Genomic DNA, 27,536 nt, shown 5'->3' on the forward strand with positions numbered 1-27,536 from the left:
TGCAATGTCAAGAGCTGATGGCCCAATTCAGTTACATAAATTTCTATTGGATACCTAGGATTTGGCACAAATGGCTTCAGGATACAAGGTTGTAGCGGACAGAACCGATCTTCAGGTACACCTCCTGGACCAAAGAGATTGGAGAGCCGATATCTTCAATTATTTGAAAGATTCGGCTCGGGGGGCACCCAAGAGGATACGTTACAAGGCTATGAGAAACATCCTGATAGGAGATGACATGTTCTACAGGACTTTAGAAGGTCTGCTGCTCAAGTGCTTGGGGCCGGTTGAATCCAATCGGCTCTGACACGAAGTCCATGAAGGCACCTGTGGGACTCATCAACCGGCTCATAAGATGAAGTAGCTAATTAGGCGATCAGGGTATTACTGGCCCACTGTGCTTGAAGATTGCTTCAAATATTATAAAGGATGTCAGGCATATCAGAGGTTCGGGAAGATTCAGATGGTACCAGCGTCAATAATGAACCCTATTGTCAAACCGTGGCCGTTCAGAGGCTGGGGCATGGATATGATTGGCAAAATTAATCCTCCATCCAGCAAAGGTCATAGTTTATTTTGGCCATCACAGATTACTTTACCAAGTGGGTGGAGGCAGTTCCCATGTAGTCGGTAGCATCCAAAGATGTTATTAATTTTGTCAAGGAGCATGTCATTCATATGTTCGGGACTCCTCAGACCATTACAACAGATGGAGGTTCGGTCTTCATTTCAGAGGAGTTCAAGAAATTCGGCACCGACATGGGCATCAAGCTAATCAGGTCATCTCTATATTATGCCCAAGCAAACGGACATGCTGAAGCATCCAATCAGAGCCTTATCAAGTTGATCAAGAGAAAGATTGATGAATATCCAAGGCGTTGGCATGAGGTCTTATCAGAGGCATTATGGGCATACCATATTTCTTACCATGGAGCAACAAAAACTTCTCCTTATCACCTAGTGTATGGACAGGAGGCTGTATTACCGTGGGAAATTACGGCCGGCTCGAGGCGCATAGAGTTCCAGAATGACTTAACAGCTGAAGAGTATGCTACTCTGATGAGTGATAATTTTGAGGACCTCACGGAGCTAAGGCTTTGGTCACTTGAGAAGATCAAAGAAAATAAGGCCAAAGTAGTCCGCGCGTATAACAAGAAAGTCAAGCCAAAAGAATTCCAAGTTGGAGAACTGGTTTGGCAAGCGGTGCTACCGTTGGGGACTAAAGATGTAGGATATGGCAAATGGTCTCCAAACTGGCACAGGCCTTATATGCTTGAGGAGTTAGATGGCGTCAAGTTCCTGGTGGCGATCAACGGTCAACATCTCAAGAAGTACTTCCCGAGTATGTGGGATGGTGAGCAGTAAAGCTGATGCTACGCATCAGGCTATGAACTGATATGATCAGTAGGCCCGTACAAGAGAAAGCCAACGCTGCACGAAAGGATATGAGCCGACAGAGCCTGATGACTCGTACAGGTCGAAGCCGATGATATACGTAAAGCTGGGTACAAGGAAAGAGGGCTGATACATGCAGTCGGTCCATATATATAAAAGAGAAAGAAAAGTACTTTATACCCAATGCATTGAGTTGATCGGATAGCCGATGTACAACCATCGACTCTAGAATTTTAATATAGATACATATAGGTTTATCTTGCAAAGGGTGACTGCAAGGAAGTCTACTGGAGGAACTCGTCGATGGCAGCAATGGCCTCAAGACGGACACGATCAGCTTCAGCAATCACTGCTTCATCGTCCTTGTCCACTCCTAACACCACCTGCCTACTCTAAGCGCTCAGCTCTTCAAGTTCTGCCTTCAGTTGGGCGGTCAGGGCTTCTGTTTCCTGTTTGGAGCTGGCAATAAGATCTTTCTCTTCTTGGATGCGCTGCTCGGTTGCCCGGACCTTAGACTTGAGGTCTTCTAATTCCTTTTCCAGAAGATGAAGCCTTTGAGAGTGCACAGATGTATCGGCTTTGGCATCCAGAACCGCCTTCTTCTCGTTAAGCAATCGGCACCTCTCGGCAATGTCGGCTTTCAAGGGGGCTTGAGAGCGGCGAGTCTCAATCCTATGACGAGCCTGTTCTACTCTTGCCCGAAAGAAAGGAAGGTGCCCGGTCGGCCAGAGCTTGATCTGGAGGACTTTAGGGAGTTGAGATTTGATCTCCTCAAGAATCTGTCTCACTGCACCGGAATCCTGGACCAAGGTGTCAATCGGAGTAGATAGAAGGCCCTTCACGCGGAGAAGCTGACTGGTGACACCAGTCGAATCTTGTTGACGATCATGGACTTCTAGTATGGTAGAGCCGACAGACGCAGGGTCAAATGAAAGCAACTCCGAGAGGTTCAAGGTCAAATGAAGCAAAGATCGGCTCTTGCAGACGCACCCCTTTTGGAGGATGACTGATAGTCGACGTGGTGATAGTCGGCACTTCCAGAGAGGGACCAACATCTGACGTGGCGACGACCGGATCCTGCAGACCTCGAAGGATGATCGAAGCATCAACCAGCTGTGCGGGGTTCTCTGGAGTTTTTGGAATGGGATCCTGAAGGTTGACTAAGGCGCTGACCGTTGCCAAAGAACTTTCTGGAGCTTTTGGAGTTGGGTCTTTTTGGCATGCGGGTTCCTGCCCACTAGAAATATCTACATCATCGGACTACAAGAAAGGAAATAGCAATCAAGTCATGATATACATGTTCAGAGGATCAAATTATTAGAAAGGCGGTCCAAACCTGGCCGGCGATCGGAGCTTCTTGATTGGTGGAAGATGGCCCAGCTTCCTTTCGATTTTTTCTGACGATCATCTTCCTCACCTTGATTTGGGCCCGGGGGGCAGCAGCATCAGAGGATCGTTTCCACTTGGGAGTCAGCTTCGCGGTGCCAGGCGGGATCCGCATGATACCTTTTGACGGGAAAGGAGCATTTTTGCCAAAAAGGACCACGGGGGCTACCGGTGAAAACTGGAAGGGGGAGCCATCATCGTTCCTGGGCTCCGAACCATCTTCCTGCTGCAGAAAGAGCAAATGGAGTCAGGAAAAGAATTAAGCCGAGTCAGGAGGAAAACATTGGATTGATGGTATACCTCTTCATCAGGGGCTTCGTACTCAGCGTGGATCTGCTGCAGCATCGGCCCCAGGGCTTTCCGGAAGACATGAGTCCTCCACATTGACCACTAGTTCTCAAAATTGATGGCCGAAGAGGTGAACGATAGGTCAACAGGGCTTGGGATGAGAAGGTTTGAAAATAGGCTATAACATCTTTGAGTAGTGATGGCGTCGGTGTCACACCCGGTCTAGGAAAGGTAACCGAATGCATCCCATATGTGCGCCAGGATCAAGTTCCGCACATACAGTAGACGTCACAAGCGAATATCCGAAGCAATGCATTAACGATAAGGAGTATAATGGTACTTTATTACATGACCGACGGTCTTAACCTTAAATGATAAACAAGCGTTGATAAGTAGTAGCGGACTTCAACTTCACAGGCAGTTGACTGGGAGACATACGCCTAGAAATCTCCAACATCTTCAGGAAACTCCGGATAATTATCTTGTTCTGAGCAGCATTGGTTTTAATAAAGCAAGCATGAGTACACTTATGGTTGGTACTCAGCAAGTGGAGTAAATTATATGACATGCACGGCCAAATCAAGGATAAGCTGACATGGTTTGACTGCGATAAGCATTTTAGTTGGTCAAGTTTTATTTAGCAAGCATTAACTAGGTTTAAGTTTATACCAACCCTTATATAAAAGACTGATTAAATAAACAACAACATCAATAAAGATACAGCAGCTTAAATCATCTTCAAGTTCAATTATCATGTGAGGGTCCAAGCCGCTCGTAACCGTGAGCACGGCTGATATATCAGTTTTCACTCTGCAGAGGTTGTACACTTTACCCACAACTCGTGTTTCCCTTGATGCCCGGGTTTGCAAAGCCCTTAAACACTTCCGAAGTGAGTGGCAGGGATTCATTATGAGGCCTTTACAAAGATTCCCTAACTTATGACAATCCGCTAAGGTTTCAAGTCAGAACGGTCATAACTCTCCCTAGTGAGGAAATACCTTAGCCAAGGTCCACATAGCTATGTGCCTCAAAAGGACCGAGCTATACCCCGTCAATGCAACCCCTCTTGCCCTTTCGGTAAGATAATCACAAGCTAAGGTTTCTAATTAATTAGCCAAGACTAGAGCCATATAGTGATTGTGGTTGTACTGTTTTCCTGGGTGGTTCTCCATGTTCCAATTCATTCAATAATCTTATTTATCGCCAAAACAATATTCCGAGGACATGAATGGATACAGGAGGTAGCAAGAGTTCCAACCATCCAAAATCTACTAATAAGCAACTAGCGTAGCTATAACATAAATAAAACAACCCAGGTTTAAACAAGGAAGTTAAATAGAATCTAGTCATATCCTTAATTGGGTTCCATCAAATTCCAGACACATGCATGCATAAAAAGTAAAGATATAATTGTGGTATTAATAGGACGGAAAACATGATCAAGGACCACTTGCCTTCGTTAGCAAACTGCTGCTGCTCAGGAAACTCTTCAAAGTCTTGCCCCTGCGGATCCTCGAACTGCGCACCGTCTAACATCGCACACAAGCACATACAGGCAAACAAGTGCAAATAATAAGAAACAGTACACCAATCAATGTAAACAGAACAAAATAATATTTTAAAAACATTGTATAAGTCGTAAGGATCGCGTGAGCGCAAGAATCGATGAAATCGGAGTTAAAAAGGAGAAGTTAGGGCTAAAACAGGGTTCCAGGGGCTTATCTGCGAAAGATTTGGGTCTAAAAGGACCTAAAACCAAGAAACCAGGGGCTAAAATGACGGTGGGTTTTATTTTGGAAACAAAGAAATCAAGGGATAAAGGACGGTGGGTTCTATTTTGGAAAACTACAGGGGTCTAAACAGAAAAGAAAGGACTTAAACGCGAATACTTTTGAACTGAGATGGAGTGCGGGTTGATTTCGGAAAAACTTAAGGGCTAAACTGCAAAAGGGGCGCGGGTTGACCGGTATCTGAAATAATTGACCCGGGGTCAGATTGATTATGGGCTGTTGGATCTAGATCCAACGGCCGGGCGGCACGGGGTGGCGCGGGCACGGCGGCGGGGCGCCGGCGGCGAGGTAGGGACGGCGGCTGCGGCGGCGCCTCGCCGGAAATACGCGATCTCGTGCTTCCGGCCACGGGTTGGCCTCGGGTTTGGTCGAGGAGGTAGAGCACGGCACGGGGAGTCTAATTAGGGACTTTGGGAGGGGCTAGGGCGGCTGTGGGCGGCGGCCGGCGGCGAGGGGCGGCGCGGCACGTCGGGGATTGCCGTGCGGGCGCGGAAGAGCGAGAGGGAGAGAGGAAAGCGGCCAGAAAGCTTCCTCACCACCACGAGGTGCTCTGGGGACGGTCGCTCCACGGCGGGCGGTAGCGGTGCAGCGGCGCGGCGGCGGCCCGAGCTCGAGCGGCAAAGCGGCGGCGGCGGCTAGGGTTAGGGCACGAGCGGCTGCAGCTTGGAGAAAGAGAGGCGCGGGGTTGTGGCGGCTTAAGTAGTGGCGGCCGCGGGTGCCTGGGCGTGCGGGCCCGAGGCGGATACGGCGGCAGAGATCTCGCGGGGGGGGGGGGGGCGGACTCGGAGCAGAGTCCCGGTCGGGCGCGAGGAAGGAAGGTCCGACCGGCGGGGCCCACGCGCTAGAGAGAGAGAAAGTGAGAGAGTGCAAGGGAGGAGCGGGGGTGAGCGGGTTGGGCCGTGCGCGCGGAGAAAAGAGGAGGGGAGGAACCAGGCCGCGGCTGGCTGGGCCGAAACGGGGAAAAGAAAGAAGAGAGAAGGGGGAGGCTGTGGGCCGGGCTGCCAGCGAGGGAGAAAAATAAAGGGAGGGGAGGAGAAAAGAGCCGGTTGGGCTGGGCCCAAAGGACAGAAAAGAGAGGGAAAAGAGAGAAGAACAAAACAAATTCAAAAAGGTTTTTGAATTTGGACTGAAATTTGAATTAAAAATTAAATTCAAATAAACTACAACCAAAGAAACAATGCAAAGAGCATGAATGCACATATCATATATTTCCCTTATATTTATTTTTATACTTAAGGAAAATTGTTTATCAAAAATCTTATGACTCCTCTAACCTATCCTTTTATTAAATTTTGCACTTTGTAAAATTTAGGGTGTTACAAACCTACCCCCCTTAAAAGGAATCTTGTCCTCGAGATTCGGCTGGGCTAGCAAAGAGCTGGGGAAAATCTGCTTGTAACTCATCCTCTCGTTCCCAGGTAGCCTCATCCTCTAAATGGTGACTCCACTGAACCCTGCACATCCGAATTCTTTTACTCCGGGTAATTCTCTCTGCTGTGTCCAGTATCTTGATCGGGTGCTTCTCATATGTCAAATCCTCCTGCACATCCAGTTCCTCCAGTGGCAACTGCTCCTCGGGTACCCTCAAGCATTTATTCAACTGAGAGATATGAAACACATTGTGCACGTCTGACAACCGTGCAGGTAACTCTAGTTGGTAGGCCACCTCGCCTTTCCGTTCTAAGATCTTGAACGGAACCAATGTAACGAGGCAACAATTTTCCTTTGACCTTGAATCTGCGCAAACCTCTGATAGGTGACACCTTCAGATACACATAATCCCCTTCCTCAAAGGTTAACTCTCGTCGCCGAGTATCTGCATAACTTTTCTGCCTCGACTGAGCCATCTTCAGGTTATCACGAACAACCTGTACCTGTCTTTCAGCCTCTTTAATAATCTCAGGCCCAAACAACTGACTTTCACCTGTCTCACTCCAATACAATGGAGTCCTGCACTTCCTGCCATACAGTGCCTCGAACGGTGCCATCTTTAGACTGGCCTGAAAACTGTTGTTATAAGAGAATTCTGCAAATGGCAAACTCTTATCCCAACTGCCAACATTTTTCAATGCACAAGCTCTGAGCATATCCTCTAACACATGGTTCGTTCTTTCTGTCTGCCCATCAGTCTGCGGATGATAAGCGGAGCTGAAATTCAATTTCGTATCCATTGACTCATGCAACTTTTGCCAGAATCAAGACGTGAACTGATTACCCCTGTCTGATACTATCTTCTTAGGTACCCCATGCAAGCACACAATTCGCGAGATGTACAACTCTGCCAATCGTGCACCTGTATATGTAGTCTTCACCGGTATAAAGTGAGCCACCTTGGTCAGTCGGTCCACTATAACCCATATAGAATCGTAACCATCTCGTGTACGTGGCAACCCCACAATGAAATCCATACCGATTTATTTCCATTTCCACTCCGGCACCTTCAAGGGCTGTAACAATCCGGCTGGTCTCTGATGTTCTGCCTTAACTCTCTGACACACATCACACAATACCACATGAGCTGCAACGTCACGTTTCATGCCATACCACCAATACCTTTCCTTCAAATCCTGATACATCTTGGTACTGCCAGGATGTATAGAATAAGCCGAGTCATGAGCTTCCTGCAAAATTTTCTCTCGGAGATGATCCACATCGGGCACACATATCCTCTTTCTGAACCATACTGTTCCATGTTCATCTTCGGTAAAGTCTGGTGCCTTGCCTGCTTCTATCATCTCCCTTATCTCCTGAATCTTAGGATCCTCAAGCTGACCCTTCCGTATATCTTGGTCAAGGGTCGGCTCCACTTCTATAGTGATTCCTTCCATATGAGCGATGAACCCCAGATTGAGACGTTCAAACTCTTTGCACAATTCCTGAGGCATCTGACTAACCATGACCGCATTCACATAACTCTTACGACTCAAGGCATCAGCAACCACATTTGCCTTCCCCGGGTGATAGTGTATCTCCAGGTCATAATCCTTGATGAGTTCTAACCATCTTCGCTGTCTCAGGTTGAGGTCATTCTGAGTGAAAATATACTTCAGACTCTTATGATCAGTGTATATTTGGCATGTGTGACCCAGCAAATAATGCCTCCATATCTTCAGAGCATGCACCACTGCTGCTAGCTCCAAGTCATGTGTAGGATAGTTCTGCTCATGCTTCCTTAACTGACGGGACGCATATGCAATCACATGTCCCTCTTGCATCAACACACAGCCAAGACCTTGCTTAGAAGCATCACAATAGATGTCGAAACTCTTGTGAATATCGGGCATAGCCAACACCGGTACGGTCGTCAGCCTTTTTCTCAACTCATCAAAACTGTCTTGGCATGCCTCTGACCATTCAAACTTCTTGTCTTTCTCTAGTAACAAAGTAAGAGGTTTCACTATCTTAGAAAAGCCTTCTATAAACCTCCGATAATATCCCGCGAGTCCCAAGAAACTTCGGATCTCCGACACGGTCGTAGGCGGCTTCCATTTCAACACATCTCTGACTTTCCCTGGGTCTACTGCAATACCCCCCTTGGTGATAACATGGCCAAGGAACGAGACCTCCTCCAACCAAAATTCACATTTGCTGAGCTTCGCATACAACTAATTGTCCCTGAGTTTCTGCAAAACAAGTCTCAAATGCTCCTCATGTTCCTCCTCATTCTTGGAGTACACCAGGATATCATCAATGAATACCACCACAAGCATGTCGAGATACTCCATGAACACTTTATTCATCAGATACATAAAGTAAGCTGGAGCATTAGTCAACCCGAATGACATCACCGTATATTCATATAATCCATATCTGGTAGTGAATGCTGTCTTGGCAATATCTGAAGGTCGTATCCTCAGCTGATGATAACCTGACCTCAAATCAATCTTTGAGAATACCTTAGCTCCCTTCAATTGATCAAACAAGTCTTCTATACGTGGCAATGGATACTTATTCTTGATAGTTACCTCATTCAAGGTCCTGTAGTCAACACACATCTGCTGTGTACCATCTTTCTTTTCAACGAATATTACGGGTGCTCCCCAAGGTGAAGAACTTGGACGAATGTACCCCTTACCTAGCAATTCTTTCAATTGTTTCTTAAGTTCCTCTAACTCACCAACTGACATTCTATATGGCCTCTTGGCAATAGGTGCCGTACCAGGTAAAAGATCTATGATAAATTCAATGTCACGTTCAGGTGGCATACCTGGCAAATCATCAGGGAAGACATCCGGGTACTCGCTGACAACTCTGATATCCTCCATCGAACTTGCCTTCAACTGATTTACTGCACAATCTGCTGCCGACGGGAGCGTTGCAACAAACTCGAATCTTTCACCTTCTGGACTAGTGAGAAGTACTGATCTTTTGGCACACTGAATTATTGCATCAACTTTGCTCAGCCATCCCATTCCGAGTATCACATCGATTCCCTTGGAATCCAGCACCACAAAGTTTGCACGGAACTCTCTGCCCATAATCTTGAAATTGACTCCAAGACACTGATACATGGCCCTCATATTTCCCCAGGTGAACTAACTAGCATGTGGTTTGACATAGAATGCACGGGAATGCCATGTTTTGCAACTAACTGAGCGGAAATAAAAGAATGCGATGCGCTGGAATCAAACAAAACCGATGCAGGGGTAGAGTTGACTAGGAACATACCGAACACAACGTCCTGAGCTTCCTGAGCGGTCTCCGCAGCGACATGATTCACACGCCCACGGACGTAGTTTTGCTGACCCTTGTTGCTCTGGGGCGTCTGCATGTTGTTTCGAGTCTGTTGCTGCTGCTGCGGTGTCTGCCTCTGTCCGTTGTTGTTAAACTGGCCTGGAGTGTGCTGAGTATTTTTCTTGGGACACGCATTGGCATAATGTCCCGCTTCACCACATCTAAAGCAAGTATTACCACTGGCGGGGGCAGTGGCATTGTTTCTCATCGGTGTGCCTGTAGGGGTGCCCTGTCGATTCTGCTGAAAGTTGGAGCGCTGCACTGACTGACCTGCATGTTGAGCTTGCTGCTGCTGTTGACCCGGTTGATTGAAGTGCTGGTACTGACTCTGCCCGAAGTTGACATTCTATCCTCCTGAGTGGAAAGGTGTTCCTTGCGGGGCGTTGAGGCGAGGACGTGCATTGCTACTGAACTGCGTTGGTGACTCGTACTTTCTCTTCTGCTCACCCATCTCCTTGCGAGCATGCTCCACCATGATGGCTTTGTCCACCATCTTCTGGAAACTGTCAAAAGTGTGCACCATTAGTTGATATTTGATAGGACCAATCAGGCCCTCCCTGAAGTGATCCTGCTTCTCCTCATCATCTGCGACATCTGCAGGGGCGTAATGAGACAGTTGGATGAACTTGTCACGATACTCGCTCACGGACATTGCCCCTTGTTTCAATGCAAGGAACTCCTGCTTCTTGAGCTTCATCAGGCCCTTGGGTATGTGCTGCTCCCTGAACTTGCTTCTGAACTCCTGCCAGCTGATAGTGTCGGGGTTGTCATGAGCTGTTGTGTAAGCATCCCACCAATCTGCGGCGGTCCCTTCCAGTCGGCCTGAGGCATAAAGGACCTTCTCCCTGTCGGTGCACTGGACGAGGTTGAGCATCTTCTCCACGGTCTTGATCCAGTCATCAGCTTGAAGTGGATCCGGTGAATGAGAGAATGTGGGGGGCTTGTGACTCATGAACTCCCTGTGCCTGTCCCTTGCTGCTGGTGGTGGAGGTGGTGGAGCTTGATTCATCTGAGCCTGCATGTTGGCGATGGTGTTCGCCATGTTGGTCAGCAGCTGAGTCTGGGCGGCGAGGAACTGCTCCATCCCTGCGGTTGGCGTCTGGTGCGGTTGACTTGGTGGCGGGTTGGGGTTGGTGTTGTTGCGCGCCCTCCGTCGCGGCGTTGCAGGCTGATCAACTCCTGACCCGGACCTGGTGTTCACCATCTGATTGGGTTAGAAAAAGGAGACTCATGAATTCAATCATGGAAAATGGATAGGAACAAGGGCAAGGTAAAGATAGTAAGAAAAAAAATAGACATCCCCAAAATTTTACTAAACTATATATTTGTATTAATAGATTGATATGGTTGTGGCCATCACCCCACAACCTATTGCAATCATTACAAAGACCCAACTCAATCATTGTCACAAAACCAAGCACACTTTCACATTAATCTAATTTAACACACTATTAAGGTCGTTCGTACTAGCGATTACAAAAGACTCTTAGAAAACTCCTATCTAGAAAGAAAATTTACTCCTATCTTAACTCCTAAATCTATCCTCTAACGATAGCTGGTGCGGTAGCCAGGCTCTCCGTAGTGCACACGCTTGCGAGGGGGTGACTCAGGCAAGTACTCCTTCGGCTTGATGCTGTCACACTCCGGGGGTAACACTGGATCTCCTTTCAGCTGGGCCTCCAAAATTGCCTTCTCCCTGATGGTCCTCATCAGCTTTTTCTTGACCTCCTGGATCTCTGTCCCGGCTGCATCTAGATCCGTGCTGAGAGCGGCGACCAGCTCCTGCGTAGTGTTCATGAGCAGGCTTCCTTCCCCAGGGGGTGGGGCAGGAATCTGCGCACAAGTAGCTCCCCTCTTGCGCTGTGGAAATTGCTGAAACTCAGTGCCCTGGAGCTCTTCCTTATAAGCGTAGCAAAGGAAATAGAGTGCCCTCCTGGCAGCTTCACTAGTCCCTGCCTCCAAAGTCCTCCTGGGCACCTCGTCAATGTGCTTGGAATACTCCACCCAGCACCCAGGTCTCTCATTCAAAACACAAATCAACACTGACACCAACCACTCTTCCTCCTGCTGTGCATTCCTGAACAAGTGAGCCTCGAAATGCGGCTTTCGCGGAAAGCCAATCCTCTGCATGGCCCTCCAGAGAAGCGCGGCGAATGGACCCTCAGCAGATTCCAAGTGAAGTATCTGCTTCTCATAGTGAGGCTCAGGTGGTGGTGGTGAGTTTGTGGCGACGGCTGGCTCTGGGTCATCATCTGGGTCGTCGTCGTCATCTCCTGGTGCACCAGAGTCATCATCACCACCCTCACCCTTGTCTCCATCTGCGGCACCTGAATCTCCACCATCTCCTCCTGCAGGGCCCTCATTGCTGCCACTTGAGACCTCTGGATGGTCCTCTGGCAGCTCCGTGGGCTCCTCCTCAGTGTCGGTGTCCACCCATCCTCCCTTGGAATCATCGTAGTAGTCGTGGTTGTCCTCGGGTTCAGACACCTCTTGTGAGTGATGGATCGGATGCGGCGGCCCATGGGTGCTCTTACGGGCAGTCAGCTTGTTTTTGGCCATCTGTAACAAAGTGGGGGCAGCGCAAGATAGAGGACATTTAGAAAAATGCTATAGGTGACCTTAAAGCAAGATGGCATTTTTGTAAACATCAACACACTTGAGAGACAAGCATGAGTTCAAGAAGAAAAAGACAAAATTAGTGGTATAATCAAGAAATAAGCAGTTTTCAAAAGCAAGCAGGCAGAAGCTTGGCTGCTAAGCAAGATAAGACTTAAAATTCGACCATTACTAGCTAGGCTAATGTCCTACAGTCAACACGGCTCTGATACCACTTCTGTCACACCCGGTCTAGGAAAGGTAACCGAATGCATCCCATATGTGCGCCAGGATCAAGTTCCGCACATACAGTAGACGTCACAAGAGAATACCGAAGCAATGCATTAACGATAAGGAGTATAATGGTACTTTATTACATGACCGACGGTCTTAACCTTAAACGAATAAACAAGCGTCGATAAGTAGTAGCGGACTTCAATTTCATAGGCAGTTGACTGGGAGACATACGCCTAGAAATCTCCAACATCTTCAGGAAACTCCGGATAATTATCTTGTTTTGAGCAGCATTGGTTTTAATAAAGCAAGCGTGAGTACACTTATGGTTGGTACTCAGCAAGTGGAGTAAATTATATGACATGCACAGCCAAATCAAGGATAAGCTGACATGGTTTAACTGCGATAAGCATTTTAGTTGGTCAAGTTTTATTTAGCAAGCATTAACTAGGTTTAAGTTTATACCAACCCTTATATAAAAGACTGATTAAATAAACAACAACATCAATAAAGATACAGCAGCTTAAATCATCTTCAAGTTCAATTATCATGTGAGGGTCCAAGCCGCTCGTAACCGTGAGCACGGCTGGTATATCAGTTTTCACTCTGCAGAGGTTGTACACTTTACCCACAACTCATGTTTCCCTTGATGCCCGGGTTTGCAAAGCCCTTAAACACTTCCGAAGTGAGTGGCAGGGATTCACTACGAGGCCTTTACAAAGATTCCCTAACTTATGACAATCTGCTAAGGTTTCAAGTCAGAACAGTCATAACTCTCCCTAGTGAGGAAATACCTTAGCCAAGGTCCACATAGCTATGTGCCTCAAAAGGACCGAGCTATACCCCGTCAATGCAACCCCTCTTGCCCTTTCGGTAAGATAATCACAAGCTAAGGTTTCTAATTAATTAGCCAAGACAAGAGCCATATAGTGATTGTGGTTGTACTGTTTTCCTGGGTGGTTCTCCATGTTCCAATTCATTCAATAATCTTATTTATCGCCAAAACAATATTCCGAGGACATGAATGGATACAGGAGGCAGCAAGAGTTCCAACCATCCAAAATCTACTAATAAGCAACTAGCGTAGCTATAACATAAATAAAACAACCCAGGTTTAAACAAGGAAGTTAAATAGAATCTAGTCATATCCTTAATTGGGTTCCATCAAATTCTAGACACATGCATGCATAAAAAGTAAAGATGTAATTGTGGTATTAATAGGACGGAAAACATGATCAAGAACCACTTGCCTTCGTTAGCAAACTGCTGCTGCTCAGGAAACTCTTCAAAGTCTTGCCCCTGCGGATCCTCGAACTGCGCACCGTCTAACATCGCACACAAGCACATACAGGCAAACAAGTGCAAATAATAAGAAACAGTACACCAATCAATGTAAACAAAACAAAATAATATTTTAAAAACATTGTAAGTCGTAAGGATCGCGTGAGCGCAAGAATCGATGAAATCGGAGTTAAAAAGGAGAAGTTAGGGCTAAAACAGGGTTCCAGGGGCTTATCTGCGAAAGATTTGGGTCTAAAAGGACCTAAAACCAAGAAACCAGGGGCTAAAATGAAATTAAACCCTAGACAGAGGGGTTAGAATGCAAAACCGAGGGATAAAGGATGGCGAGTTCTATTTTGGAAAACTACAGGGGTCTAAACAGAAAAGAAAGGACCTAAACGCGAATACTTTTGAACTGAGTTGGAGTGCGGGTTGATTTCGGAAAAACTTAAGGGCTAAACTGCAAAAGGGGCGCGGGTTGACCGGTATCTAAAATAATTGACCCGGGGTCAGATCAATTATGGGCCGTTGGATCTAGATCCAACGGCCGGGCGGCACGGGGCGGCGTGGGCACGACGGCGCCTCGCCGGAAATACGCGATCTCGCGCTTCCGGCCACGGGTTAGCCTCGGGTTTGGTCGAGGAGGTAGAGCACGGCACGGGGAGTCCAATTAGGGACTTTGGGAGGGGCTAGGGCGGCTGTGGGCGGCGGCCGGCGGCGAGGGGCGGCGCCGCGCGTCGGGGATTGCCGTGCGGGCGCGGAAGAGCGAGAGGGAGAGAGGAAAGCGGCCAGAAAGCTTCCTCACCACCACGAGGTGCTCCGGGGACGGTCGCTCCACGGCGGGCGGTAGCGGTGCAGCGGCGCGACGGCGGCCCGAGCTCGAGCGGCAAAGTGGCGGCGGCGGCTAGGGTTAGGGCACGAGCGGCTGCGGCTTGGAGAAAGAGAGGCGCGGGGTTGTGGCGGCTTAAGTAGTGGCGGCCGCGGGTGCCTGGGCGTGCGGGCCCGAGGCGGATACGGCGGCAGAGATCTCGCGGGGGGGGGGGGGGGGGGCGGACTCGGAGCAGAGTCCCGGTCGGGCGCGAGGAAGGAAGGTCCGACCGGCGGGGCCCACGCGCCAGAGAGAGAGAAAGGGAGAGAGTGCAAGGGAGGAGCAGGGGTGAGCGGGTTGGGCCGTGCGCGCGGAGAAAAGAGGAGGGGAGGAACCAGCCGCGGCTGGCTGGGCCAGAACGGGGAAAAGAAAGAAGAGAGAAGGGGGAGGCTGTGGGCCGGGCTGCCAGCGAGGGAGAAAAAGAAAGGGAGAGGAGGAGAAAAGAGCCGGTTGGGCTGGGCCCAAAGGAGAGAAAAGAGAGGGAAAAGAGAGAAGAACAAAACAAATTCAAAAAGGTTTTTAAATTTGGACTGAAATTTGAATTAAAAATTAAATTCAAATAAACTACAACCAATGAAACAATGCAAAGAGCATGAATGCACATATCATATATTTCCCTTATATTTATTTTTATACTTAAGGAAAATTGTTTATCAAAAATCTTATGACTCCTCTAACCTATCCTTTTATTAAATTTTGCACTTTGTAAAATTTAGGGTGTTACAGTCTGGCAGATCGGTCCTGTTGGTTGTCAAATAATGAAGAAAGAAGTAAGGAGGAACTTGCCCGAGGCCAAACTGCCGAGCTGCTATGACCGGCTGATAGAATTCATATCCTGGCTTGATGATCCAATTGGAGGTGCTCATGCCGACTAGAAGGAGGCAAGGACGGATCATGATAGAATATAAATGCCGAGTGCCGTCATCATCAGCAAAATCAGCCAACCTAAAGGTGATCGGGTTCTCAAAAATTTCAGAGTCAGTATAGGGAAGGAAGATAGGATTGTTCAGGCCCTTATTGAAAATTCTAAACTAGCTTGAAGCTTGTGAGGGATTCAACTTGCTGCCAGGAAGGCTGTATAAAGCCTGGCCGAAGCTGGTACATCTGATCCGCCTCCCACTCTGATTTGGGAAAGAGTTGTTAGCCAAAGCAGGGAAGTCTGGGATGTAGTCCTGAAAGTATAGGGAAGCCCACAATTGGATAAACCATCAGGGACCACTGGTCCTAAGTTTCTTCTGGGTAAGTAGGCCCAAGGACATCAGGTGGAGGTATCTGTAGACTTCGCCAAGGAACAATTTGCCAAGGCCAACAGTGTGACCTTTGGCCAGCTCGTATGCTAGAGGGAGATAATTCTTAGTTGGAGCAAGGGAAGGACCGCAAAATAAGAAGTGCTCTAACCAAAGATTTAGGAAGGCTGTGTGTTCTCTCTCTATCACAGGGCCTTTGGTTTTTAGGTGCTGGTTCAGGTATGCACCCCAGTTTGTGCACTCTGTTTTGGAGGACAACTTGAAGGGAACTTCGGACAGTTTGTAGGCAGATGGGAAGGTTGATGAGATGTCCAGACCAGTGATCATCACCACGTCCAGGAGGGTTGGAGTCATCGGTCCATGACCAAAAAGAAAGCAATTCAAGGCATCAGACCAAAAGTAGCCTATGGTCTTCAGAAGGTTCTCGTTCTTTTCAAGAGGGGATAGAGACAGAGACAGAGCATCGGCTATCCCTATGGACTCCCATGTGGGCTGGTAGATATTTGCTACTCTGTTATACCAGGTCACCCAGCCCTCGGGAGGATTTGGCCAGGCACGGAGGCTATGGGTCCAGGAGTCTAAATCTATGTTTTGGCTCACAAATGGAATTTGATTGGCCTCGCAAGAAATTAGATCTACGGGTTTCTTGTAAGAACGAGGCCCGAGACAAAAAGAATTGGGGGAAGAAGGATGCGGCAAGACAATTTCTGAAACCTGAAGAATCCACAAAAACCAGAGAACTGGAGAAGCATCATTTAATGATGCAAGGGATCTAGTAATCGCTACATTAAATTAGTAAAGGTTGGAGTTTTACCTTCAGGCCAAAGACACCCGCATCGGCATTCGAAGATCCCGCCATCGGAAACCCCAAAGTTCAAGAACCTGGGAACTGGATCTAGGGTTAGCGGCGCAAGTACGAGTTTGTGCTCTAAAGGCTTTGGTCTTTGCGGTTAGGGTTTATGAGCGGAAGGTTTTGGAGAATAACTTGGATTCGGGGAATCTTCGGAGATCTGTTTTGGGGAAGGTTCCGGATTTAGGCGGAAAATGAAATGACTTGGAGAATTGACTTAGATCCGGATCAGCATTTTTGAGCAAAGGATTTGCCATCGGCTCTTAACAGATTGGTTTTTAACGAATTGCGGTTGAAATAAAAGATTTTATTTACAATGGGGAGTGTGTACAAAAAGGGAGCCGATTGCTCCTAGAGCCGATCTATCGGCTTAATCGTACAGTTTACCACCAGTAGACGCCGGAGGTCCTGCTACGCTTGATCGGTGGAGCCGTGCTGACGTTGTTGTTGCCGCCGCTGCCGTCGACATCGCTGCCATCGTCTCCGCCGCTGCTACTGCTGAAGCCGCTATTGTCTTTGGTTTCTTCGTCGTCGTCATCGTTGTCGTCATCCTCTGACGATCCGCCAAGGAGGAAGTCTCCTGCTACTGAGTCCTCCTCGGTTGAGAAGGAATCGGCTTCTTCTTCTGAGGAGGAGAAGAAGTCTTCTTCCCAGGATGCGTCGTCTTCGTCATGTTCCTCGAGCTCATCACCGAGGAGTAGGTGGAGGTCTTCGCCATCGGTCAGGGACTCGTCATCCTCTGACCAGGACTGGAAGTCCCATTCTTCTACATCCCAATGCATGGGGGCAAGGACTTCATAGGCGGCTATAGGGTCGTACTCTGGAGTGGGCTCTCGAGTGGACTGGGACTTGAAGGAGATGGCAGAGGAAGCAGAGGAAGAGGAAGAAGCCATTACGAGAAGAGAAAAATTAAATCAGGTATGGTTGCTAATGGCTGAAGGAAGGGGATGAGAAAAAGAAAGTTACCGGGGGCAGGTTTATAAAGATGGAGTGGAAGATGAATCGGCACCATAGCGGTTTCCAAGGAGCCTGATGCAGAGCAGTCACATCCCCTGGAAGTTGAAGAGGCACGCCTATACGGATTTTGAAAGTCGAAGAGGCAGGGCGATTAAAAGAAAAATGGTTTCGGAATAACTATTGCTGAAACCAGGGGGGCATGTGTTATCGCTATAATTCAGGCGGGCCAAAAAGGTGGGCCAAGAAGCAAGATGGGCTCAAAGGGTAATCATAGTGGGCTTGCGAATCGGACCCTGTGTAGGTGTTTGAGGCCAAGGTTGGCCATGTATCTAGATAGGCATGTGTGTTTAAATAGTTTAGATAGAGATAGCCAAGATTCGTGTCATGTTTAGTTAGGATTGGTTAGGGAAGGCAAGTCTCCGGACTATAAATATCTACCCTGGATTATCAATCAAAGAATGAATCAATCGTTCACCAACAATTCTCGGCGCATCGCCACCCCTGTAGGGTTTCTTGGGTAAGTGCCATGTAGCCCCAATCACGCCGCGCGTGATCGGGGCGGCATCATCCCTGCTTATCCACCTTTTGTGTTTCTCGTTCTGAAGCATTGTTGATGGCAAGTAGCACTAGTTATCTTAATATTTATAGAGTAGCATCGGCTTTTCCATGCTTTAATCATGTATTGTTTGTTACCTGTAAGCGGTCAGCTGTCATTGTGCCTGATCTCAGGTGCGAGGGCAGCACCTTGCTCTGTTTTGTTTAGTAGATCTAATATGTTATGTTTAGTCTTCATTTATCAAAGATTTAGTTTAATATCTGCTTGATCAGGCCCTTCAAAGGGGTTGAATGTTCCGGCAGTATGTTTGGCGCTTTATGACAGCTTAAAGAGGGATCGTTCCGAGAATCAGCTTTCAGTTGGTTTTTAGGCCTCTGTTTAGGTTGTTGTTTTGTTACCTTCCGTATCTGTTAGGGTCAATTATGCAGTGAAAGCTTTAACTGTTGTAGATTGGATTAGCTAAGTGGTTACAGGGCAAGATTTATGTTACCATCGGATATGTTTGCCTTGTTTATAGATCTGATCTGGTATTGAACACAATCGGCTCTTTACAGCCGCTATAGGGATTCACCCGATGAGCCGATCACAGCTCGGACTAATGTTTATTAGTGTCTGTGCATGCAGGAAACTAACATATAACACCTTCCTGATCAGGTACAAAGTCAGGTGGCACGCCTAGCAACCCAGACGCCAGGACGTGTGCTGGATCTCGTGCCGTTGATCGAGGGACCGGGGCCCACCAGCAGTCCCGGGAGCCTCCCGGCTCCTCGTGTTGCCTGTCGCTGCTCGCCGACGGGTTTTGACCGACAACATCCTTCCAGACCATATAAGGGCAGGCAGGGACCCCCTCCAAACATATACACACCTGAGGCAATACAAACCACCACACGTGATGTAGGGTATTACGCTCTCGGCGGATCGAACCTATCTGAATTTTGTGTTCCTTGCACCTTCGAGTTCCTAATCTTGGCGACATCCCACCTACAACTCACCACCTCGGGGGTATCCCTTAGTGGGCTTGGTGGTAAAACAGCGACAGCTGGCGCGCTAGGTAGGGGTGATCATCGAGCATCCACCGGAGAACTCGATGGCATCTTTTTGCTTCACCAGCACCATGTTCGATGAGGGCACAACGTTCATTTTTGGGTCCTGGATCTGCATCGCCAACTTCTCGGGTGGTTTTAACGGCCACCTAGCCAACTCCAGGAAGCCTGAGGCCTCTGCAGCAAATTGATGCAGCAAGCTCGATGAGTTCATCAACAACCTCGACAAGTTGCTGCTTGCCAATCTCACCAGGGAGATCGAGAGGATGTCCGTTTTTGACGTGACTTCAAGTCGTTCTACACCAGGACTTCGCAGATTGGACTGAAACCGATCTGAGGAGGCACATACTCTATTCCTATTTGTGTTACGCAATGCCGCTTCGGTTAACGAGAAGGCTACACGGTCTTAGTCCCTTTCTGACTTGGAGGAGCACTTAGATCATCTACTCAAGCTCAGAGATGAGGGAGCCACCGCCCGTTGGGGGGCCACCCATTTTCGACAACTACTCGGACTCAGACGAAAAGTACTCGTTGACGAAAAGTACCAAAGGATCAAAGGTACTCGTTGACGAAAAGTACTCATTGACTAGTACTACACCTTTAAGATGGAGTTAGGGAGGACTCAAGGATGAGGAAGCCACCGCCTGTCGGGAGGCCCCTGTTTTTGACAACCACTTAGAATCAGATGACGACCCCGAATCCTTTTAGAGTAGTCACCTGGGTTTGACAATAATGTCTATGCTGCAAGGCCGGTTCGTGTACTGGAAGGGCTTAGAGCCCTCTAAGTTACTCGAATACGACTCCCGCCTTGTGGCCTTCATGCAGGAACTGCCTTTTCAGGAAGGCAAATCCCTCTCTTGCATCTCTGAAGAGGGAGAGGGCAGCACAGAGCTAGTCGAGTACAGCCATAGGGCTAAGAGCTCGTCGTATCGTCAAGTCTACATGGCTTCCCTTCGCAATGCGGATGACACCGAACTACTTGCAGACATATCTGCCCACGAACGTACGGTGGACCCTCCTCAGGATGAGACTGAGGAGTACAGATGGATCCGGCGGTTGAAGAACCCCAAGCGTGCCAAGCGCAGGCAGAATGAGGAAAACCGTGCACGCAACCCACTATACCAAAGGAACATCAACAATGCTTTCATAGCAGCTAGAGATCGGGAGTATCGCACCCCGATCGGCGCCATTGCAGAAGCAATGCTCCTAGCTCAACAACTACCACCAAACCCCCAAATACAAAGGCTGCAATACCAACTCGATGGGCAACTCCCAATTTTCTCAACTCGGAACACATTCTCAAGACCTGAGTGCCATGTTGACTCTGTGCAGGTTAGTCGCACCCCTAGAGGAGGTTTCGGATTTCGGGGGAACGACAATCGCTAGCACAACCAGGACAATCCGGTCAGCCATGGCAATCCCCAGGGCCAGCAGTCCGCACGTGGCAACATCGAACAAGAGGTGCAACAACCAATGCACCCACCCCACAACCGACATGATGCAAGGCCTCAGGGCGATGCTCCACCCAAGGCCAGCCATCAGAATGCTCCTATGATTGATTTGAGGTAGAAGTTCAACAACGATCGCTACCCACGGCGCATCATTGAGGCAAGGAGAAGGGACCGACCCGATAGATATCATGATGCCGATGATAGTGGCCGCTTCCCAGCGTTCACCTCCAACATCACCGACCGGTCCTACCCCAAGGATTTCAAACCAGTCGGTATCCCCAAGTACAACGGCAAGCGAGACCCTCACGAGTGGATTCGTTGCTACTCCATCACCATCATGATATCTGGTGGATCCAACTCCACCAAGGCACTCTACTTCCCAGTACCCTTGGAATATGCACCCCTCACTTGGCTCGAAAGCATTAAACCAAACTCCATCGACTCCTGGGAGGACCTCAAGAGGGCTTTCATCAACAACTTCCAGGGATCCATGATCCAAGCAGGTACTCATCACGAGACCCTAAGGACCTACACCCGTCGTTTCTTCGAGATGCAAGCCGCCATCGCCAACATCACCAACTTGGACGTCATCCGCTGCTTGTAGAACAACCTCTTCTCGAAGCTCACCTACCATGACTTTGAATGCAACCACCCGACTACTGCAGTGGAACTGCGCAACATGATGGCATGGTGGGCTGACCAGGAGGATGAGGAGAAGAATCGCTTCCCTAAGCACAACAATGACAAGCAGGGCAACAACAACCACTTCGACAAGGGCCAGCGGAACAACTCGGGGAATCCCCAAAAACGCAAGTCAGACCAAGAAGTCATGGCTGTTGAGCACAATCCATGGAGCAAGAAGTCGGGGGAACAATCAAGCACAGTTTGAGAAAGTCCTGCACAAACGATGCCCGATGCACTCGAAGTCACATCATATGCTCTTCGAGTGTGTCAGCTTTCGCAAGTCACTCAACACTCCATTCCTTCCTTAAGATGGAAAGTGGAAGGATTAGGGGGATGACGATGAGGATGACAGGTCGGGGGCCCAAGACTTCCAAGACCCGAAGAATGTCGTCAACATCATCTTCGGTGGAGACGGTGGCTTCCTCTTGAAGCGCGCATAGAAGCTGACCCTGCAGGAGATTCTCTCTATCGAGCCGGCCATACAGAAACCTTTGAGATACAGCGAGGTCCCGATCTCCTTTTCTAGGGAAGACTAGTGGACTAGCTTCTCTGAGACGGGAAAAATTTCCGCTCGTCCTAGATCCTGTCATGGCAGGCTCACATTTGACTCGAGTACTCATCGATAGCGGGAGCAGCTTCAACCTGCTCTTTACGAGTACATTGAAGAAGATGGGGTTGAACATCTCCAAGATGCTTACCTTTAGTAGAGCTCCATTCTATGGCATCGTCCAGGGAAACACGGCTACACCACTTGGTTCAGTGGTCCTGCCAGTCACATTCGGAACGAAAGACAACTACCGCACGGAGTACATCAATTTTGAGGTGGCTGACTTCGAGTCGTCATACCACGCCATCCTCGACAGACCAGCTTTGGCCAAATTCATGGCCGTGCCTCACTACATCTATTTACTACTCAAGATGCTAGGCAAGGCAAGTATACTCACTTTCCATGGTGTCTTGAAGAAATCGTACAACTGCGACCAAGAGGCGATCGAGTACACCGCGACATCAAGCGTGCCAGAACCTTCTGCGGAAGTCTGCACGGCCGCGCAAAATCTCACTGACTCAGAGATGGAGATTCCCAATCAAAGGCCTAGCTAGTCCAGGGTAAAACTCAACCCCAGCGACATTGGCATCAAGGCCATCTAGCTGCAAGAAAGCGACTCATCCAAGACTACTTTGATTAGAGGTGGCTTGAATGATAAATAGGAAAGCGTGCTCATCAGCTTTCTTAGGGCCAACCGTGACATATTCGCGTGAAAACCAACGGATATGCCGGGCGTGCCCAAGGAGTTGATTGAGCATTGCCTAAAAGTCGACCCCAAAGCCACTCCGAAGAAGCAGCGACTACGACGTTTGGCCCCAGACAAGAGGGAGGCCATCAAGAAGGAGTTAGCAAAACTACTCACGGCTGGTTTCATTAAAGAAGTCTACCACCCCTAGTGGTTAGCCAACCCTGTACTAGTTTTGAATAAGAATAATAATGAATGGAGGATGTGTGTGGATTACACTGATCTCAACAAACACTACCTGAAGGATTCCTTCGCACTCCCACGCATCGACCAAGTCATTGACTCTACGGCTGGTTACATCCTACTCTCTTTCCTTTTATTGCTACTTGGGTTACCATCAGATTGCTCTTAAGGAAGAAGACCAGATCAAGACAGCATTCATCACCCCTTTTGGAGCATATGCCTACACAACTATGTCCTTCGGGTTGAAGAATGCAGGAGCCACCTATCAGTGGGCTATCCAATTATGCCTTGCTGATCAGCTACATCGCAATGTTGAAGCCTACATGGATGACGTGGTCATCAAGACCAGAGTCCACGACGAGTTTATCCCTGATCTCGAGCAAACCTTCAATAGCTTACGTAAGTTTTGGTGGAAGCTCAACCCAACCAAGTATATCTTCGGTGTACCACAAGGAAAACTACTCGGTTTCATCGTTAGCCATCGAAGAATTTATGCGAACCCGGAGAAGATCACCGCCATTACAGCATGGACACCCCACGCGATCAAGGATGTCCAGGAGTGTCACACCCGATTTATAAGAACATAAATCGAGCAATCATATATGCGCCAGGATCAAGTCACGCATATATACAACAGATTATCAAGATATCACAACACATGCCACGAATAACATGAATATAAATCGTAGATAAATCAATAAATGAATTATTTTATTACAACCGAATCAAGAATCGGTTCAAGAGTGCGGAAGCGTAAAAGAGATACGTGAAGAGCTGGGCGCCACAGGGACGTCGACTGGGAGACAAACGCCTAGAAGTCGTCGAAGCCGCTGACGTAATCCTCCACGTTGCCGGGCACTGAGCAGCAGTCGAAGATGTCCGAAAATAGAACAGAAGAGTAGAGAGGCAAGTGTGAGTACAAACTCGTACTCAACAAGTATAACACAAACTATGAGGCTCTAGGCTGGCTGACTCAACTGCATTAGCTTTTAGTCTTGGCAAATTTTATTAAAGCTAATTACTACAAGTGGATTGGTTACCATAACCCAAATTGCATAAGAATTAATCAATATTAATTAAGAACTACTGAGAACCACCCAAACCAAACCACCCGGGGAATCGCCCTCGTCAAAGGTTGATAACCCCACTAATCAGACGGAGGATCTGGGCCGCTCATGACTGTGAGCACAGCTGATATATCAGTTTTACACTCTCGAGAGGTTGCACATCTTTACCCACAAGTCGTGAGCTACGCTAGTTGTTCATCACACTTCCTTAGGTGAGATGGCTAGCAAGCACACTACGAGACCGTTACAAAGGACACGTTGGTAAGGTGTAACCGCTAAGGATTCTGGATCAGCGACGATGGGGCCCACCTCCGGGGGTACAAGCACACAGCACAGACCAAGCCGGAGGAGCAGGGACCATTGAAGCCTACCACCCCTCTTGCCCACGCAGGTAAGTTACTCCCGAACCAAAATGACCTAATTAGTAAGTCAAGACCGTCCCATTCCAGTCTTGTGGTTGCGCGGTTGTCCCAGGTTGTCGCTCTATGAACCGGTCCTTATGGAGAGTGGCCAACCAAGCACTAAGCACCGTGCTGGCCCCCTAAACCATGTTTCTAACAAAAACATCTTTTAAGGACGCACAAACCACTCACGCACACAGCACAGAGGGTCGGCTCCAGAATTAAGTTGCATAAGACCATTAACAAATTAATTAAAAAGGACCAAGTGTGTTATAGCGCAGCAACCTAGCACAACTAACCACAATGCAACCCAAAGGATATATATAAAGGATATAAAGTGGCTAGGAAAGTCCTTATGGGTATACAGTATTAAAATGCAGTATGAAATTGTATTAAAAAGTGATAGGAGGTTCATGTTATACTTGCCTTCCTCGTACTCTCCCGGCTGCTGCTCGAACTGCTCGGAAGACGGCTGCTCCTGGTACTGCTCCAAAGGCTCCGCGTCTACTCACGATCATCAAACATAGTCCACACATACACACATGCACAAACAATAGCAAAATATAAGAAAACAGTACAACATCACATAAAAACAGCATACAAAACTAGCCTAGAACTAATCTACGCGTTACAACGATCGCGTGGATATAAAGAACACCTAAAACGGAGCTAAAACGCGAAAACTGCGCTTAAAACAGGATCCAAGGACCTATTTGTAAGAAAAACAGAACTTCAGGGGGTTCTGGACAAAAACCGAGGACTTAAACGAAATTAAACCCTAGATCTAGGGGCTAGCGCGGAAAAACTCAAGAGATGGACTGCGGGTTCAAATTCCAGAGAAGCCAGGGGCCTAAAAGCATAAAACAGGACCTATCCGTAATTATCTTTGAACTTCGCCGGAGCGCGGGTTGATTCCCAGAAAACCCGAGGACTCTTTAGCAAAAGAACAGCCCGAACCGGTATCTCCTGTTCTGGGCCCTCGGATCTTGATCGTGCGGCTGGGATTAGATCCACTAAGTGAAGGGGTACGCGTGCATCCCGTCCGTTGGATCCAGATCGGATGGTCGGGAACGGATCTAGGTTTACAACTCGCGCGATCCACCGGATTTGAATTGGACGGCGGAGATTTAAAATCCCGGCGAACCGGTACGCGCTGCTTGGGTCCCTTGGATCTGAATCGCACGGCTCAGAGCTACCCCAGCACGATCTAATCCTGGGCGTGGGCTCTAGATCGGATGGTTGGGGGCTCTCGGGCGCTCGGGCGGCGGCGCTGGTCGCCGGAGCTTGTCTCCGCGGCGGCGCTTCGCCGGTGATGACCAAACTTGGCCGTCCGGGCTTCGTTTGGGTCGGGATCAAGCCGTGGAGATTGCTGGCGGTACGGGTAATCCACCTGGGCTATCAACGTGGCGGATCGGGGCTCGGGTGGGCGATCCCCGCGGCGAGGGCGGCTCGGGGCGGCGAACACGCCGGTGTGCGTGCGTTCCAGGGGCTAGGAGGGATTCCAGGCTTCGGCATCTAGTGTATACGATGCGGGGGAACGTGTAGTGCTCACCAGGGGCCTGGGGTAGCTGGTGTTGTAGCCGAGGGTGGCCGGCGACGGGCTTCCGCGGCGGAGGAGATCGGGTGCTCACGGGGAGGGGTGCTGCCGGGACTCTCCTAGCTCCGGGTCACCATAGTCCGTCGCGTGGGAGTCCTGTGGAGGTGTAGCGGGGATCAGCGCGGCCAAAGACCCAACGACGGCGAGCAATTGGGGAGACGGAGCAGATCACCGGCGGTGACGTCGAGGCCTGATTCCGGCGATGCTGAGGTCCAGAGCTCCAACACACGGCTCGGTAAGCTAGCGGGGATCAGCGCGGAGCTACTGCGGGTGACGTGGTGCTCTGGGGTGCAGCGAGGTGACCTACCGACGGTGAGGCCGAGGGGAGGTGGCGCGGAGGAGCGGGGGAAGGGCAACGCTAGGGTTCTGGGTGGCGGCGGGGTTAGGGCACGGTGGGTGGGGGTCGCAGGGCCACTTAAGGGCGGACGTCGAGGCCTCGGCGTGCAGGCCCAGAGGGGAAAACCGCCGGCGGATTCGGAGGCCGTTGAGCGCCGGAGGAAACAGAGGAAGGAGAGAAAGAAGGGGAGGACCGGCGCTGACACGTGGGTCCCGATCGCCAGAGGGAGACGGGGGAGAGCGGGAGAGGACGAGCGCGCTCGGGCTGAGGGGGGGAAAGGTGGGCCGGGGCGCGGCCCACGCGAGAGAAGGAGAGGGAGGGAGGGTGGAGCTCGGGTTTGGCCCACGCGGGAAGGAGGGGAAAGAGGAGAGAGGGGGAAAGAGATGGGCCGAGAGAAGGGCCGGCCCAAGGGCTTTGGTTGCTTTCCTTCTTTTCCTTTTCTTTTTCTATCCTCAAACATTCAAACAAAACCATTCGAATTCAAATGCAATTTGAATTCAAACCTATGAACTCAACACAAATAAAATAATGCTGCGGCATGAATGCACAAACAATTTAATCCTATGATAAATTTTATTTCCTTGTGTTATAAATTACTTTAAATACGAGATAATTTAGAGAAAACCCTGGAAAATTTATTCAAGCCCAAATAATTTAATTAAAATTTGAGGAAATTACCTTAGGGTGTTACAAACCTACCCCCCTTATAGGAATCTCGTCCCGAGATTCGGGTAGGCTAGCTAGCAAAGAGATCGGGGTATGTCTTCCTCAGCTCGTCTTCTCGCTCCCAAGTAGCCTCATCCTCCGTATGATGACTCCACTAAACACGGCACATCTTGATCTTCTTGTTTCGAGTGACTCTCTCAGATGTCTCCAAAATCTTCACCGGATGCTCAATATAGGTCAGATCTTCCTGCACCTCCAACCCTTCTATCGGTGCTTGCTCTTCTGGCACTCTCAAGCACTTTTTCAGCTGAGACACGTGGAACACATCGTGCACTCCTGAGAGATTGAGTGGCAACTCCAGACGATATGCCACCTCACTTTTCCGTTCCAACACCTTGAACGGACCAATGTATCGAGGAGCTAGCTTCCCTCGTACATTAAACCTGCGGATTCCTCTCATCGGCGAGACCTTCAGATATACATGATCACCCACTGCGAAGGTCAAATCTCGACGACGAACATCCGCATAACTCTTCTGACGAGTCTGAGCGACCCTCAGATTCTCTCGCACCTGCTGTACCAACTGTTCTGCCTCTTCAACAATATCTGGACCAAATACCTGCTTCTCACCAAT

At 49.0% G+C, this 27,536-nt stretch overlaps 1 protein-coding gene across 1 annotated transcript; it reads left to right on the top strand.

Annotated features, from left to right (window-relative positions):
• The first annotated feature begins 22,028 nt into the window (after positions 1 to 22,028).
• Positions 22,029 to 22,460, top strand: LOC112880977. The gene has a single exon (XM_025945699.1). The coding sequence runs from the start codon at positions 22,029 to 22,031 to the stop codon at positions 22,458 to 22,460; it is 432 nt and encodes a 143-aa protein (XP_025801484.1).
• Positions 22,461 to 27,536: the final 5,076 nt, after the last annotated feature.

This window comes from Panicum hallii, chromosome 2, assembly GCF_002211085.1.
Source record: "Panicum hallii strain FIL2 chromosome 2, PHallii_v3.1, whole genome shotgun sequence".
NCBI lineage: Eukaryota > Viridiplantae > Streptophyta > Magnoliopsida > Poales > Poaceae > Panicum > Panicum hallii.